Genomic DNA, 17,881 nt, shown 5'->3' on the forward strand with positions numbered 1-17,881 from the left:
CCGCCACTTGATTTTCAATCATTTAATCAATCACTTCATCATAATGAATCTACACAGATTCACCCACAACCTAAAATGCTGCTTTGGATTGAATCTAAGTTGATTTTGATATATTAAGAAGATTATACAAATGAAGTACCAGTAACCAAACCTTTGAAAATTCATACACTGTCATAACACAATCTTAAGACAGTGAGTGGAACATTAGTGCGATTACTCATTCAGTTTCATTCACCGTTAATATAATGCAAAAAACCACAACAAGGGATTTAAACTTACCACGAAGTTGGAGTTTGGGAACATTGAACTATTTGGAACTGTTGAGGCCTTGAAGCCTGACTCTTCTGTCTTTACGGTTTCCCTCCAAAAGTAACTTCCTCATTCCAAAAAAAATCTAATTTCTTTATTTCCTAAATCCAGAGAAACTGAATGCATCAGAGTGGAAACATGCTTTATGTAAAATGCATGTGTCTCCCTCTCCAACAATGATTGTTCCCAAGCCTCACAGGGTTTCAAATATTTAGGAGGGAAAGTAGGCCGTCAGCCTTCTCAGACAATGTTCATTAAAAGTTCATTCAATGTAAAAACATGTCTCTTACTGATTCTGAGGTTCTTTTTTCAACATGTGCTCTGTGGCGGCTCGAGCAGAGTTTATTTTATCTTGAATGAGCTTGAACCACATTTCATGTTGAATTAGCAAACATTCTCTGTGTGCAGACAGAAGGAATCACGGAGCAGTGAGAAAAGAAAGAGTCTGAATGATGTTCAGTAACAACAGAGTCCAGAGATCAACAACCAAAGGAGGAAACAACAATGTTCAGAGACAACAACCATCAAATCAACTCAAATCATTGAGTTTATGCAGTGACAAATCCTCTTCTTCTTCTTCTGCCTCTTCCTCGTTTTATTGGCAGTGGGCAAACAACGATTAGGCGCATTACCGCCACCAGCTGGTATGGAGTGTCTTACAATTATAATATCTATTCCATTGAGTTAAAATAATTATATTCTCTCTATTACTACTATATAATATATACTATACTATATGCCCTTTTTATAACTACTATTAGTTATTCTAAGATAATGAAATAGTATTTGATAACACTTGCTTTGTGGGTTATTTTTTATGGTATCTCATAAATTAAAAAATGATTTAATCTTGCCAAGGTTTACAATTAGCTGCCTTCTTCCTGCTCATATTTCTGACAGTGTACTTTGACATGCTGAACTGTTTCCTCTTGTCCAATAATCACATTTTCCTGTATCATGTTTGCCTATTTTTTGCTACGTACTGTTTAGTCCTGTGTGTCCTTAGTCTTGATATTGTTTCTATCTATTAGTTCCTGCCATTCTCATTTCTCCCACTTTCCTTTGTTTGTGGTAAAAACCATAGTCCTTTCCTGTCTTCCTCCCATGTCTCGCCCTCAGTATCGTGTAGGCATTGATGTATCATAAGATAAGGTTTTATATAATTCAATGTACTGTGAGAACATACATGCGTGTGTGTGTGCTGTAATATAAAAGGTTCTTCTTGTAATTTAAGTTAATCATTGCCAATATTAAAGGTGTATTGTTTTACAGGTGCCATTAGGCTGGCAGAGAAATTATTTTGCATTCTTAAACAAGCTGATATTACAAACTACCAACAGCAACAAAGAAAATTAAAATGCATTTTTATTTTAAATAAACATCACATAATCAAACACAAGTGAAATGATTAAATACACTCAAAATAGGGTTTATTTGCCTCTGTACTCACTCAGAGAAAACAGCACATCTCATGAAGCTGTGCTGAAAACGAGTTCTTTTGGCATGTTCCATAGTGTGTCTTAATTTACAGAAGAAAAACACACGCACACACACACACACAAACAGACAAACCAATGTACAAAAAAAGAAAACATGTCTTTAAACATATTCAACATTTCAGGATGAAAACTTAGCACCTTGTTCCAGTCACTGTGATATTTAAACTGGTGTGTAGTGGACATAGTTTGATGTAGATTGGCCATGATGACGCTGCAGATAACAAGTACTCCTGCTTCTTTAGGGATTTTCAAGACAGTGCAAGTTTAGACACCACGATCAGAAGTGCAGATGCAACAGATCAGTTTGTAGCTCATCTTACAAGCCACGTCCACAGTTTCACGACGCAATAGATGTTATACACAATGACTCGTCAAACAAAAACACTGTACATAGTGTGTGCTGTGAAAACAAATCTGATGGTTTACATGACATGGCTTCTAAACAAAACAAGAGCAAACACTAAACCTTAATACTAAGGCACTGCTGAAAATAAAATGACAAACACAACAGTGAGCTGTAAACGTATAAACTCTGTGCACAAAGCTGAGCTCCAGAGTCTGTACTTCAACTTCAACTCACTGCATTTGTAAGATGTACAACAAAGAAAGAAATAAAACAAGTGAACAACACCCATGTAAGCATATTTAAGAGTGTAACAGAAACACACATCATCCCCTAAAGGGCAATTTTTTTTATTGACGAGAGGTAAGAATGACCTTTTTGTGATTTGCCACACTGTTTCCAGACAGCCTGCTGCAGACAATGACGACATTACAATACGTGCTGATGCTACGCTTATGTACAAATGATGAGAAGAGGTCATTCAGGATGGGGATTGACTCGGTGTCCCTTTTGAGACGTGCCCTTTCTGAAGTGTGTCTGATTTTTTTTTTTATGCTTTGTTTTTCTTTTTTCAGTGCAAAATTCTGAGTTTGTGTTAGCATAATTACACAGGTGTCTATTCCATCCACACATAAACACACACACACAAAGAAAAGTGGAAGAGTTGCTGAACACAAGACGGTAAAGACGTATCTGTAGCTCTTGCAGGAGAGGAGGGTGAGATCTATACTACTGTGACCTCCGTAGAATGCAATAAAAAAGTGCTGTGTTATGCATGACAGCAACAAGCAGGTTCAGTCCCAGTTAATTTTAAACTTTGAAATCAACATTCAACATCATGCAGCTGGGCGTGTTCTTCAAATGGAAAATGTATTTTCTTTCTATTACTTTTAGTGTGTTTTTTTTTTTTTTTTCATTTGTATTTTATGTGTGAACAAGTGAACAATTTGAGAAAGCTTCTAAAATAATTTCTTCAAATAAATAATAAGTATATCTCAATTAAATATCTGGTGGAAAAAGGGTAATAAATACTTTTATTTGGTGATTGTGGGGAAGCAGTTTTTTTTTTATGCTCTTAATTTAAAAAAGTAAAGGCTGAGTAAATATAAAGCCAGAGACCAATTGTCCTGTTCAGAAGTTACCAAATTCGTTCTGAATTAATTAAAGCTAAAGCTATACTAAACTGCACAAGCTCTGATATTAGCTCTTGTGACATGGTTACATTATTATATGATATTTCTGGGGGGGAAAGGACACAACAAAGATTTGCTAAAGCAATACCACCCTGTTTTTGCTTTAAAGGAAAAAAAAATTGATTCTTCTTGATAAATTTTGGGACATTTAACTCAAAACATCTGCTGGGCAAAAAAACACAACCAGAAAATGAAATAGGTTCCATTTACACAGGCAATTAAAAATCTAAATGCAGTTGAAAGAGGTGTCTGTACACTGCAAAAAAACATATGTATATATTGTATATTTACACAAGAGGTATTGATTAGAGTATTTGTTTTTCCTCAACAACACCGTGGTAAACTACGATACGTAAGGTGTTAAGGCATAAAGCTGACTTTGTGTCCAGCCCAGAGAATTAAAAAGACATCCTCTATCTTCTGCATTGAGATTTTGATGCCGAGTGTACCTGGAAACATAATGTCTTGGTAGATCAGCTCTAGAAATATTAATACTGAAAAAGAAATCTTAAGACCACTATACAGACAGCAGCATCAAAGCATGTGTATGCCTAGTTTTAAAACATATTTTATCAAACCAATGAGGCGTTTACCAGGTACGCACTGTGATTTAGTAGTACGGTTATAATACAGTCAGTTCTATCATATCAATACTTGGTATTCTTTTTTCAAGGATTAGATCTGGTAATAAAAATGTGGACTTTCAAAGTATAAGTAGGATGCGAAAGTGTATTTACAAATCACCAGGGTCAAACAGCACAACTTGAAATACTGAAGATTTTTTTTCTTTTCAGCTGAGATACGGCTTGCAGTCTTTGCAGCTGTGACCAAGACGCCACACACTGATCCTATGAATACACTCTATCGTCTCTCTGCCCTGCGTACTTTGTGGTTGTCTGTACAAGTTTATGAGAGGGTCATGATGAAACGGACGGAAGACGTATGGTTTCCCTGATGCCATAGTCTGCCTGACGTGACAGGATGAGGCGTGGAGGTGCAGAGACAGTGGTTATTCAACGAGCCTCTCCCACAAATGAATGAGTGATGTTTTAAAGGTCCATGCTAAATTCTCCATGACGATCATCTAAGGCCACAATGTTCATCAAAGAAAGTACAATGTAAACACTATAAAAAGAGAAAGAGAGAAAAATGATCATGGCAGAGTATCCTTTTCATTGAAAGAACGCTCATTGTTCAGCTCAACAAGCACTGACAGACACAGACACGCATCATTGTCAAAGTTTGAAAAAGGAGCATATACCTTATGGCATAAGGCACTTTAACAATTACTTCCTGTGCCCTGCTTTGGAGTCGATCCACTGTTAATCTCCTGCTCGTCTTCATTCTCCTCCTCCTCTTCTTCTTGCCAGCCTCCAAGTTGGACAGTGGTGGGCACGGAGATGCTGGAACCGAGGTCGCTAAGCCCCTGGAAGCCTGAGTGTTTTAAACAGAACAATAGCAACATATAACCATACAGTAAATACATTTCAACATATCCCATGCAGTAGCTTTATACACGAGTTGTCAGTGCCAGTTTGAAATGTGTATTCCATTTCTACTTTATAATTGGTTGTATAATCTATTCCAATTTCATCTAAAGTCATTGTCCTTTCAGACTACATTTGCAGCTGTAGATCACTGACTCAATGTTGACATCAAAAATATTTTTTACTGTAGTTGCTCAACTCTGCTTAAGAACACATTTTGATCCACCTAAGTTCAAAGTCAATATTTTAATTTACCAGTGTTTGTGTGCAGATCTCTCATTGGCACTGAGTTCTGCCACTGTCCGGAAGTCCTCTGTGGGTGAGAGCTCTGCTGGTGGAGCTGGAGAGACAAGCCATCGTCAATATACAGCAGAATGGAGCTCCAGAGTAGTGGTTTAAAGGGGAGCTTTAAGTGGTTATCATCAAAAATTTTGCCCCAGAAGACTTGGGGTGTTTTCCCGCCATACAAACATCATTTTTGGGAGTAAAAATTCAAAATCACCAAACACAAGACATTAAAGGGAAGCTAGGTATTATAATAATGATGTAGGAAATAGGAAATCACCTCATGCATGTAGATGGCGTGGAGACTCATCTCTGCAGAGGCGAACTCTGAGTGCAGTGCATTTCTCTGAATGCGTGAATCACTGTTAGTCATACTGGAAAAGAAAAGTGTTAATCAAAGCTTACTTGCATATATTTATTTATCGGTTTCCACATTTGCTTTTTCAGCTGCAGAATATAAATAATTCAGTAGGAAATACAGTTGCTGATAAGTACCTATCAATGATGGTGCGATCGCTGCGGTACATGGTGCTCTCAGGGTGGACGGAGGAGGGCAGGAGGCCGGGGGAGCGGCCACGGCTGGTGTGTGCGAGCTGAGAGGTGGAAAGAGAGGCCAGGACACTGGCAGCAGCAGAGGCGGTGGTGCTGGGTGGGATGAAGTGATGGTCGCGTCCTTGTAGTCCAGATGCAGTTAGAATGGGGTGGGCCAAGACACTGGCCAACAGATTATCAGGCTGGAAACAACAACATACAATTGGCAATCTATTTAATTTAATGGTAGTTCATGGATCATCAAACAGGAAAACAAAGTATTGAAGTATCATGTGGTAAAGAATATTTATTAAAAAAATGTATGCTGTTGTTTATGTGTTGTTTATATAACATAAGCTGGCTGTCTCTGTACATCTTTTTTATTTAATCAACATCACTTATACATGTACATGGTTCTCAGGCTTCTTACCACAGTGGCAGACCCATTGGATTCCAGTGAGGTGCAGAGAGGAGCCTCAGAAAGCAGTAGCTGGGTGGAGGGTCCACTCTGTGCATCATGCTGCACTTTCTCCTTCAGATGGCTGATAAACACGGAGCTCTCCTGTGGCGGCTGCCAGCGCGGGTTCTTAATGGTGAAATGCATGAGGGACAATTCTGTCTTGCCATTCTCAGCCTGTTGGTACACAGAGGCCTCCGTCTGGCCCTCTGACATCCACTGCAGAAATATTCAAAGATACAGATAAGTTCAAGAAACATTATCACTGAGATCAGCTTATTAAGAGTCAGCTTTTCTTCAATTTCAGACATGTATCGAATCGGCTGACTGCGTGTAACAGAAGGAAAAGGCCTCACTGTTGGGTTTCCATGGCGTCTGATGTCCATCTGTGCAAAGGAACAGATGTCTCCAACTCCCACTACCTCCACGGTAAAGTTCCTGAAGAAGTCAATGATTTCGAGAGACTTGTTTCTCAAAATAAAGATGAGAATGAAGGGTGTGACGATGGGACTGAGTAACTCCTCCAAGATGAAAACCTGATTTGAACAAAAAAAACATCTTATCTTCTCAAATTGTTTTGAAATATTATATAATATACTTTTAGTTCCCTAGAATTTATCAATACATACAGTGACTTTACAATCTCAAGTCTTCATATTGACCATGATTTCAGTTTTGAATGGGATAAATATGTTTGCATTCATGGAGTCTCTTGTCTCCTCACCGCTTTGTACTGGAACAGCTGCGCCACCTCGTCACGGGTCTCGCTCTTGTTAGCGTTGCCTCTCCAGTGGTCTGGCATGTAGTGAATGTGTGCCAGCATGCACTGCAGCAGCTGCTCTGGACACCACACCATATGCTCATCTGGGATGAAGGATCTGGCATCGGACATGGACAAAATGAGAACATTTTCCAAAAGGTTATAAAGCTCCTGTACATGTGAGATTAAGTGAAATTATAAAACTTGGGGTTTGGTTAAATTTGATATGTAACATGTCTATTCTTTACCCATAGTCATACAGAAGTGATTTGCAGGATGGCAATAGTTATTAATAATAATAAAGATACATTCTCTAGAGATACTTTGAGAAAATACTGCATATCACATAATATCAACATAAACATGTATAACTAAGTATACTTGTATAGCATGTTACAAATAACAAAAAAAAAACAATGCAAATGTACTTAACTTCTGTTAAATATTAACATACAGAGGAAAATACAGAAATGGTACCAGGAAAAAAAACCTGGCTCTGGAATCTCACCTGGTGATAGTGATAACCACCCCGAGCACCGTGATAGCGGTAAGAATGTGCTGCACTGTCAGAATGTCCTCATCATAGACTGTCAGTGCAATGAGAACAGCCAACACTGAGCCTGAGAAGAAGGCCACGTTCTTTGCAAATACAGTCAGTAGTGGTGATGTGAAGGAGTTCATGTATTTGGAAGTGGGTTTGTAACCACGACCCAGGCGTCCATGCAGCTCATGATCCAGCTCGTTGAAGTGACGCAGGTATAAGCGACCGTACAGGGACCAGCGTCGTGCACCCAGGCTTCCAGGTTCCCTGCGGATGACTTCTGTATAGCTGAAGAAAGCGTAAAGCACCTGCCAAACTAAGATGAAGGGGCACAGCAGCAAATTGGCCAAACCCATCAGGAGAATGACTCTGCTAAGCTGCTGGGCGAGCTCTAGACGGTTCCCGTTCCGCTTGTACTTTGGGTGCAGGTTCCACTTGTTCTGAAACAGAGAGCCAGGACCCCAGAAGAGGATGAGCTCAAAGTTGTACTTCAGGCCCTGGGTGAGGAACACCACATTGCCCAGCAGGGGGAGCTGGAGCTGCACTGGCAGCAGTGATTTGTTTATCATTGCCACCATGTAGTTCTTGAATCGCAGGATGCGGTGGTAGATGTCCAATTCTGTCAGCTCCTTCTTGTGTATGCACATCTGCTGCTCTCGTTGCAAGCTGATGAGCCTGTCCTGGACTTCCTGCCATGTGAAGTTGCATAGTTCATCCTGGGGACAGATGTAATGAGCACAAAGTAAACACAAGACAACACAGCAATGAGTACAATATTTTTTTTTTTAACAAGCCTCCAGACTTAGCACTTACCATTCTGATCTTCAGTGCTTTGATATAGAACTGCCTGATCTCCCAGTAGCTCAGGACATTGCAAAAGACCTTAATAAGTCGATAGATCCAGAAAATCGCTGCCATGATGAGAAGAAATATAATCCAGCTGTTGTCTTGAATTCTAAAAAGATGATGTGCACAAATAGTTAATATAGAAAAAAGAAAATCTATAAAAAACACAAGTGGTCAAGAGATTATTTAAATTACAGTGGCTATTCAACAGCAAACATGATTTGGTCCCCTATTATGGAAAATTAAATATAAATATATAATTTTAAATAAATACAGACTGAAAAACTAGGTATACTCTAGGTATATGTTGCAATTTATTAAAATGATACTGAGCTCTTGTTTTGAATTTAGTGACCTACTTACCTTACTTTACAGTTAAGGAAGCTTCCGAGTAAAAGGTGTTTATTTATATAACGCTTTTCTAGTCCTGATGACCACTCAAAGTGCTACTAGTCCATATCAAAACAATTGCATGGTGATCACATCAGCCATTACCCCATTCTGATGCTCTTTGAAGTAATTCCCATATCATTTTATATAAAGTAATTTTTAGACATAAATAAGGTGCTAATATGTTCTCGGGACAAGCATCTGGTTTTAAAATAGAAATAAGAGATGGGGCAAGATGAGGACAGAGAGCTTCCACATCGTGGGACAAGCTGTTCCCAGATAAGAATTCACAGTCAAACATTGATATAAACGACTTGTGAGCCACAATCAGAACGAGGAACAAATTAATCAGAGGCCTATTAGTGGAGCTGGAGGAAAACAACTTGAGAAAAATATGACTAAATAGGGAGGGGGGGGGGCATTTCAGCCTGCTAGTGAGGTGTCATGTGGTAGTCAGCTTTGCTGGCCCAGCCAAGTTGTCAGTAACTCAGCGGGCCAGTTTTACATCACTGAAGCTATCACTTACAAAGTGAGTCTGAACACAGAACACAAATACTTTCCAAGAATGCTGCAACTTGAAGATACTGATCTCAGGTTGAAATAAACAACAACCCAAAACATTTCATAGAAACTGCTCTCACCTGTTAAAGAAACTAACAATTCAAACTGATAAAAGAAAAAACAAGTTAAACATTTTATGTTTTTTCAAACAGTTTTTAAACAATTGCAACATCCCACCTGTACTGGTACTCTGTAATTACCTGTAATATATTATTAATATTATGATAATTGTCCAACTTGAATAGCTTCAATTAGAGAGATGTTTTCAAAAAGATGTGCTAAAGTGAAATGTTGCTTCTTTTTTGTCTAAAAGGTCAAGAAATGGATACTCCATCATCCGTCAGCAGATAAGTGGCTGACTGTTCATGATTTCACACAGAGTATTGAAAAGACTATTCCTTCTGAAATCAGTGCAAACAGTGCTGCTGACGATTATGATGATTGCTTGGAAATATTGGAGGGTTCTCATAATTCAAGCAAGAAACCCACTTGCAACAGCTGAATAAGCTTCTGTTCCATGTTCCTACCCCACAAGTGCGACTGTGTCTTGCCCTCTGAAGACTCATCTGGCGCAATCCAATAAGAAAGTCTGAAAGTCTAATTACAACTGTATTAAGCCGGACAAATGAAATCCCTCTGAATGTCTGTCTCTAAAAGGGTTCTAATTATATCCAGGACCATGTCTACTTAAGAACAAAGCATCTTATCAAACAAGTACATCAGACATCCACTTATGTGAATAAAGCTTTTTTAATTCAGTCCCTTGTGGGTAAACAATTAAATTCAAAGCTCTCCATAATACTCCATTAAACAACATTACCTCTGAGTGCACTCCGGACCAGGTAGGATGGCATCTGGGAGAGTGACTTTGTTCCTGTCCAAGGGATTCTGGCCTGACCCAGTGTGATTGACGGCTCGGTTTGCAAACAGGACGTCATACTCCACACAGTTGACAAGGAACGTTGTGAATGTGACAACAAACAAAAGCTGACTGTTAGGATGAGACAAGAAAAAGAAAACAATAGATTAGGCTTTTTAATTCATAACACTAAGTGTGAGTGACTTTATTTAATTTTGAAACAGTAAATATTCCCTTATATGCTGACAAGTGATCAATTCAAAGTAGATTCTGGCAGTTAGGCCAGATCAATTTGAGTTCTCTTATTAAATATGTTGAGAGGCTGAGGTTTGTTTTGAAATGCCATTATGAAGCCAGATTTCTACAGCTAATGGTTTAAGCAGTCCCATTATTAATGACCCCCCCCCCCCCCCGTGGCCACTCACCAGATTCAGGCTAACACCAGTAACAGAGATGGCCTACTAACATGGTAGCAGCAAGACGGTAAAATAAACACAATGTTCCACTGACACGCTGGACTAAAATGAGTGAAATGCAGCTAATGGAACTTATCATAAGAGGAGTTCAAGGTTACAAAGTAAACACATTCCCATGGAACTGCTGATGGAATCATCTGGTTGAGCTTGTTCATGCTGAAGCCTAAGGCACAAATCATAAATAAGGTTTACAGCAAAAAATCATCCTGTTGGATCTGCATCATCAATCAACCTCAACCCAATGCACCTGACTGAAGCACATCTATCTTCATATCTCACAGTGTATCCCTCAGGTATGTGAACTCTATACTTTCTAATACTTACACTAGTTCAAAGAACTCTGACAACATCATACAAGCGAAGCCATTCTTCTGATGAAAATGATAGATGTGGACAGGCTGGTTAAGGAAAATCTGAAATATTTGAGCTAGAATCATCAAACATGACCTGGTATTTCATCAGTCACTATATGTACATCGATAAAGATATTGTTTAGTGCAACACAAGATATAACTAAAAAAAATACACATCAGACTGGAGGTTCTGTAGGAAATCACTTTCACGTTGCTCCTGTAGTAACTCAGTCAAGAAGTAAACATGAAAATCAACAGTTTCTAAATATGACTAGTGACAGTGCATCTGAATAAGCTTGAGTCAGCATGACCTGCCGCAGGTGACATGTGCAATGACAGTGCACTTTGGCAGACCTGTTATTTATCTGCACTGTAATTAAAAGGATATCCTGGTGAAGAAATTATCCAGGTTCTTGATATGGTGCCATGAATCTGGAACAGAAAATCAGGGCATTAAATAAATCACAATCTCCAAACCAACCTTGACCAAGTTGCATCGTGTCATCTTCAAACCGACAAGGTGTTACTGTGATTCCTCAGAGAGGGCAGCCAATCACACTGAACATCTGTTATAGTTTTTGTAATAGTTTTAATTGAGTAATAACACGATTACCTTTCAGGCCTTCGGGCACATGCACCAGTAAATCCTCCTCGCCCGGTGGCGAGTCCTCCTCGAAGTCCTCAATCCTCTGGTACTCCTGGTAAGCTTCAAAGTTGGCCATTGTGCTTCACATTCTCCAGGTGTGTCCCAGCTGACGGCTGCTTGTGTGCTCAACACAGTCTGCAACGAATCCAGAGTCGGGACCCCGGCTACATGCTGCAGCTGGTTCCTCCAGCACTTCAAGTTAGGGTAGCGTTAGCCGCGGCTATCATTAGCTTGCTAACTTGCTAGTGTGACGGACGGGGCTTGTGTAACCCAAGGCTGCCGCGACAGGATGTGGAACACTGGGAAGCGGTTTTAAAAAAAATAAGAAGACGGACACACTGTTAACAATAAATAAACACACAACGCCTGAACGTACGCTGAGTGTGTGAGGAGCTGTGCGCTGGCTGGTTAGCCTGCGAATGATTCAGCCTCTCTCTCGTGTAGTCAGGGTGACGACGGTTTGTTTTGTTCCATCTGCTCTGGATCTTCCTCCGTCTCCGCTCCAACCAGCGGCCGCGGCTCCTTCAACACACGCGGCTGCGTTTCAAACGACGACCCGCTGCTCCTCGGTCCGTGCGGGGGTCTGTCTCCAGAAATGCACCGTCCCGTGTGTGTCCAGTGTTTTTGTCTTTCACAAACAAATGTCAACAAAACGTCATTGACGTCACTTCGGGTTTAATGGCGCGTTCAGGGACAGTGCATGTTTATCTTTACTTGCTTTTATATATTATTTTTATATCTCTAGTTTTTGTATTTTATGTAAGTTTTATTCTTGCACTATTTTCACCCTTTTAAATACACTTACATCTGCTGTACCATAATTATCTATCTATCTATCTAGTCACAACAAGCTAATAGTATAACATTTGCTATTTTGCTGCAGTGTTTATCTGGTTCAATCCATGAAGTTAGCTGGATTGGTTAGCTTGTCTTATTATCGTGGAGCATATTTATTATTGTCCACTTCTACTTTACATTACCCAAAGTTCTTTTCACTGCATTAGACATTTTCAATACACATGAATAAGAAATACAATGGAATAGAAACAACATATCCCATTCTAGTATGAGATTCTATTGTTTTCTTTAGTTGTACTTATGTGCTGCTTCTGCTTGGATTTAGATTCTTTTGTTTCATTTAATTGCTGCTAACCGGGACCTCTCATATACCTCATGATTTGGAATGACAATAGATCTTGAAGTATGAAGTTTCACACTCTGCTGTTTTGATCGTATTTGAATTATGTTACCTGAACGCGGCAGACGCTGATGTCATTTCCGGTGAAGGATTGTAGTTTTTGGGGTTAAACCGGACAAACTCGTGTTTTTGTCGCGTCTCGGTTCATCAGTGTTTCACAAATCATTTAAAATCCTTCGGATCATCAGCTGCTGTGACGTGAAGTCGCTCAGTGTTGTCACAGACCTGAGTACACAGGGAAAGATTAGGCACAGAGATGCATTGTGGGTCAGACCCAACATGGCAGCCCGCAGGTTGGCCGTGGATTACAGTTGAGCTCAGTGATTATTTTTGACCTAACGAGTTTGTCATCACTGAAGTTAGCATCGAACATGTTTCACATACTTTGCAGCAAAGCGAACATCGCTGCTCCGGTGCGTTCACTGTCGTTGTACCCGCGGTGTCACAAAACAGCTGACATCTGGAAACTGTCACGGTAAAGCAATGTGACCGGCTGCTACCAAAGCTAATGTTGTTTAGCATCGCTTTGAATGGAGTCACTTGAGATTTTTGAGTAGTTTGAAGTTTATACTCACGACATGGCTCATAATCGATAGTAACGTATTGGCTCAATGTAGATTTATAAGTACCAAAGCAATGAATGATAGAGAAGACAACAATCAAATAAGGTTAAGATATTAAAAGTATGTAATCAGCATTCAAATGTATCTGTAAGTATATGCAGTACAGAAAGTGTTGCCTCTCTGCTACAGAGTACAGAGCAGTTCAGTTTTCAATATCTAAATGTGTGATTCTATAATGTAACTGTATCCACATCCACAATGATTAAAAATGCTATTAGTTTAAATATCATTAGCAGATCTTGTAATCTCCCAAATAAAGATTGTTTTGATTGGGCCATACTTCCATGAGCATCTTCATTAATGATTAAGATTATAGTTATAGTTAATATACTTTAAATCATAAAATAAACATAGATTATCTGACAATGATAAATGCCTGATTCAGAAAGCCTGTTGAAAATTTAAGTGCCTTGCTTTTGTTACATTAGCTCTATAAAACCTTTAAATGAATGTTCTTCATCTAATTGTATGAATCTTCTTTGTCAAATCCAGGTGGTATAAATCTCCAGGATCAAATGGGTACAGCTCCTCACAACAGCCTGGTCATGCCATCAGTCGTATGTGGTGCCTCACTCAGAGAGCTGTCCGCCAGTCTGCCACCCGAACATCCAAACCCCTGGGAGTGTCCCTGAAGTTCATCCTGGGACCAGCGGTGCTCACGGTCTCTGCGCGGCTGTTCTGCCATGTGGCGCACTGCGAGGAGGACGTAAATAACAACATTACCCTGGTGGAAGCTGTCCCCAAAAAACCTGCGCCGGAATTCAAATGGCATATCCTGTGGGAATTTGTCAAACCTCAGCTCTTTGCTCTCATGGGAGCTGTTGTGGTAAGGCCACTTAAGACAGTGACATGTCATCAATGCTGTAATGGAATTGCTGATTAGCTAAACTGAAAGTCTTTCTTCTCAGCTTGCTTTTGGTGCAGCGATCTTGAACATTCAGATCCCCTTGTTGCTCGGGGATCTGGTGAATGTTGTGGCGCGTTACCTGAGGGAACAAACTGGGAATTATGTTTATGAGATAAGAGGTCCTGCCTTGAAGCTGCTCGGCCTGTACGGTGTCCAGGTAAGTGCATAAAACCAAATCTGTTCTGTTGCACAGCTTAAAACGCCACTGCTTCATCAACAATCAGCAGAATCTTATGCTTATAATAAAGTACTTGCAAGTATTTGTCGTGTTTACATACATTTCTCCCACTGTGCAGGGCCTGCTGACGACCGGCTACATCATCCTGCTGTCTCGGGTTGGGGAGAGAGTGGCAGCGGACATGAGAAAGACCCTGTTCGCATCCTTACTGAGGTACATTTCACAGAATGCATGCAATCACGGTTCCTCTCATTACACACTGCTGATAGACAGATTTCATCTTGAAGTAACTGCTACTAACACTGTCATATTTACTTTTCCTCTCAGGCAAGATGTGGCTTTCTTTGACGCTCATAAAACTGGGCAGCTGGTGAATCGTTTGACCGCTGACATTCAGGAGTTCAAGTCCTCTTTTAAATTAGTCATTTCTCAGGTATGAAGTGTCAACGTGTGTTGTAAAATAATCAATATGTGATATACAAGCTATTTGCTAGTTTTAACTTTCCAATTCATTCTTTTTGCATATTTTCAGGGTCTGCGGAGTATTACACAGACAGTTGGATGTTTTGTCTCTCTCTACATCATGTCCCCTAAACTCACAGGTTTGACTGTAGTTGTCCTTCCGTGTCTAGTGGGAGCTGGGGCTCTCATTGGCTCGTTCCTCCGCAAACTATCCAGATTGGCTCAAGAACAGGTAGAGTAGGACTGCACAATGTCTTCTATACATATATGTCTATTGTTTGAGTTTTATTACCTCTTTGAACTCAGCGTTGTTAAATTATCTTTAGAAGATAAAGCTTAATGATGCTTTTACACAGAAAACTGAATCTGTCCTACTTCATCTGTCCCTGCTTACAGCATGTTTTATACATAATGGAAAGGTACACTTAAATCTGAATATAATGAAGCCTTTGCTGTTTGTAACATATGTTAATTTGATGTCTGACTGTGTCTAAACATACATTTCAGGTGGCAAAAGCAACAGGAGTGGCAGATGAGGCACTTGGTAATGTGCGGACTGTGAAAGCTTTTGCTATGGAGGAGCGGGAGCTCCAGTAAGTGAGAGTATATTTTGATCAACTCACGACTGTAGTGCTTTAAGAGCACAGGATACTGTGTCTCAGAGTTATCAGATGATGTGTTTTTTATCTAATAATGCTTTTCTCCAGGTTATATGCTTATGAAGTGGACAAATCATGTGAATTGAATGAAAATCTTGGTGCTGGAATAGCAGTCTTCCAAGGACTGTCAAACATCGCCCTGAATTGTGAGTGTGTTACTAATGTTAACTGGTCAACATATATCTCAGGACTTTTTTAATAATAATGTTTTTACATTCTGTGCCAATGATCCAGGCATCGTTCTGGGAACTATTTTCGCTGGAGGGACTTTAATTTCTAGAAATGAAATGACCCCTGGAGACCTCATGTCTTTCCTGGTTGCTTCACAGACAGTTCAAAGGTAAAATGTTTAACTTTCTCCACAATTATTGCTCTGTATTAACTAATACATGTATCTGGTGTTAGTTGATTGGTGTATTGTCTTTGTGCTCAGGTCATTGGCCAGTATCTCTATCCTTTTTGGTCAGGTGAGTAAAAATTCTTTACATGTACAGAATATGGGTTATCTGAGTGACATACATTTAAAATGCAGAATTATATATCAAACTGTCAATTTCTAACATTTTCTAAAGATGGTGAGAGGAATCAGCTCGGGGGCCAGAGTTTTTGAATATCTTGTTTTGAAGCCAACCATCCGTGGGTCAGGGGGAGGACGCATCTCGTACCATTCTCTGATGGGAAGAGTGGACTTTGTGGACATTTCATTCAGGTGAGGACCTCACCTCATCAGTACAACTGCAGACATTGTCTGAACTTTAACATCAGATGATAAAATCTTTTGATTTCTTTTTTTATATATATTTATAGTTACCCAACAAGACCTGGCCATCAGATTTTGAAGAAGTTCAGCTTGACACTGCCTCCGTGTAAAACTGTTGCAATTGTTGGAGAATCTGGAGGAGGTACTTTATTGATTCTAATTGTAATTGTGTGACTTGTAAACTGATTGTGAGCCCTGAGCTATCAATCCAATGCATTTTAGGGAAGTCCACAGTGGCGTCATTGCTGGAGCGTTTCTACGACCCGACCAGCGGTGTGGTCATGGTGGATGGACTTGACATTCGAACACTCGACCTGTCGTGGCTCAGAAGGGAAGTTATTGGATTTATCAATCAGGTAAAGGTTGCTCATCATTAGTATGTCCCATTCTTTTAAAAACAGGTATATGACTAATCGGTTTGTTTAATACAATTCTTAATTAGTCTCATTTGTAGCTGTCCAGATCTCACTGTTCTGAATCCTTCAATACTGTTTGCAGGAGCCAGTTTTGTTCGGATCATCTGTCATGGAGAACATCCGCTTTGGAAAGCCCGAGGCCACAGATGCTGAGGTCATTAACGCAGCCAAGCAAGCTAATGCTCATCGCTTCATTACCGGTTTCCCAGATGGCTACAACACTGTGGTTGGTGGGTACTCTGATTGACCGTTTTACTACACTTAAGAAACTGAGATGTAGATACTAAGCACCAGATTTCTAAACCCAGGTGAGCGAGGAGCGACGCTCTCTGGTGGCCAGAAACAGCGCATCGCCATCGCCCGCGCCCTAATCAAGAACCCCTGCATCCTGGTGCTGGATGAAGCCACCAGCGCTTTAGATGCAGAGTCGGAGCGAGTGGTACAGGAGGCTCTGGACAGGGCCACAAGGGGTCGCACTGTGCTCATCATAGCCCACCGGCTAAGCACCATTCAAGGGGCTGACCTGATCTGCGTCATGAGCAATGGACGCATTGTGGAGGTGAGGGGGCAGAGTACTCAGAAAAACAACGGTGATGTCATATCCTGTAAAATGTCCAAAGTTCAGAGATGCAGAGAAGAGAACTGACTCTTTTAGTTGTCAGTAATTCATATAAGTATTATTGATTCTTTTTCATGTACTGTGTAATATTGAAATTGTATCTAACCGTTTCCTCTTTTCTTTTAAGGCTGGGTCTCACTTAGAGCTGCTGAGCAAAGGAGGACTGTATTCTGATCTGATCCGCAGGCAAAGAGCTGAGGGGCCGAAATAAACACTGGAAATGATGTTTACTCAATGAATAATAGAGCTTATTTTTAAACGCTGGGGGAGGGTTGCATGTACACAATGATGAAACAAAATGTATTTTAAATTTACCATTTCCAGTTCAACTTTTATGACAAACTCAGGTTTTATGTACTTTACAAATGGACCAACTGGGTCAGTCTGTGATGATTTAACAAACCACACTAATGTACAGTCTTAAGTGGGACGTTCATAACAGTGTTTTCTCTGTATCTGTACAGAATGATAAGTTATAATGTATAGAAAAAATAAATAAAATTGTGTCGTGATTAGTGCACTT

The 17,881-nt window shown here is 40.0% G+C and overlaps 2 protein-coding genes across 4 annotated transcripts; one reads left to right on the forward strand and one right to left on the reverse strand.

Moving 5' to 3' along the window:
* Positions 1-1,656: 1,656 nt before the first annotated feature.
* On the reverse strand, positions 1,657-12,200 carry atg9b (autophagy related 9B). Its single transcript, XM_069511004.1, has 14 exons — positions 11,504-12,200; positions 11,279-11,322; positions 10,862-10,926; positions 10,023-10,193; positions 8,219-8,360; positions 7,373-8,121; positions 6,829-6,982; positions 6,461-6,640; positions 6,078-6,323; positions 5,612-5,850; positions 5,397-5,490; positions 5,087-5,171; positions 4,606-4,778; positions 1,657-4,469 (listed from the first exon to the last, which is right to left on the reverse strand). The coding sequence occupies exons 1-13, from the start codon at positions 11,610-11,612 to the stop codon at positions 4,624-4,626; spliced, it is 2,433 nt and encodes an 810-aa protein (XP_069367105.1). The 5' UTR covers positions 11,613-12,200; the 3' UTR covers positions 1,657-4,469; positions 4,606-4,623.
* Positions 12,201-12,831: 631 nt separating this feature from the next.
* Positions 12,832-17,878, forward strand: abcb8 (ATP-binding cassette, sub-family B (MDR/TAP), member 8). Of its 3 annotated transcripts, none has more exons than XM_020109483.2 (16): positions 12,832-13,209; positions 13,850-14,183; positions 14,266-14,421; positions 14,561-14,655; positions 14,770-14,875; positions 14,975-15,136; positions 15,412-15,497; positions 15,612-15,709; positions 15,798-15,903; positions 15,997-16,030; positions 16,136-16,272; positions 16,371-16,465; positions 16,546-16,679; positions 16,822-16,969; positions 17,048-17,298; positions 17,486-17,878. In XM_020109483.2, exons 1-16 carry the CDS (start codon positions 13,106-13,108, stop codon positions 17,567-17,569), a joined length of 2,130 nt encoding a protein of 709 aa, XP_019965042.2. In that variant the 5' UTR covers positions 12,832-13,105; the 3' UTR covers positions 17,570-17,878. The 3 variants fall into 3 exon arrangements, with proteins under 3 accessions (XP_019965042.2, XP_019965047.2, XP_069367106.1); XM_020109488.2 differs by having other exon boundaries at positions 13,010-13,147; XM_069511005.1 differs by lacking the exon at positions 12,832-13,209 and adding an exon at positions 13,304-13,417.
* The last annotated feature ends 3 nt before the right edge of the window (positions 17,879-17,881 follow it).

Source organism: Paralichthys olivaceus, chromosome 16, assembly GCF_024713975.1.
Source record: "Paralichthys olivaceus isolate ysfri-2021 chromosome 16, ASM2471397v2, whole genome shotgun sequence".
Taxonomy (NCBI): domain Eukaryota; kingdom Metazoa; phylum Chordata; class Actinopteri; order Pleuronectiformes; family Paralichthyidae; genus Paralichthys; species Paralichthys olivaceus.

What these genes read in the sequence shown, in the direction of transcription:
- abcb8 (XM_020109483.2), top strand. Translation starts at nt 13,106, where the DNA reads ATGTTTCACATACTTTGCAGCAAAGCGAACATCGCTGCTCCGGTGCGT. An exon ending in TCGGCCTGTACGGTGTCCAG is followed by an intron (nt 14,422 to 14,560) that starts GTAAGTGCATAA and finishes CCCACTGTGCAG; the next exon opens with GGCCTGCTGACGACCGGCTA. An exon ending in GTCAAACATCGCCCTGAATT is followed by an intron (nt 15,710 to 15,797) that starts GTGAGTGTGTTA and finishes CCAATGATCCAG; the next exon opens with GCATCGTTCTGGGAACTATT.
- atg9b (XM_069511004.1), bottom strand. Translation starts at nt 11,612, where the DNA reads ATGGCCAACTTTGAAGCTTACCAGGAGTACCAGAGGATTGAGGACTTC. An exon ending in TCAGAGTTCTTTGAACTAGT is followed by an intron (nt 10,194 to 10,861) that starts GTAAGTATTAGA and finishes TCATCCTAACAG; the next exon opens with TCAGCTTTTGTTTGTTGTCA. An exon ending in GATCGCACCATCATTGATAG is followed by an intron (nt 5,491 to 5,611) that starts GTACTTATCAGC and finishes TTTCTTTTCCAG; the next exon opens with TATGACTAACAGTGATTCAC.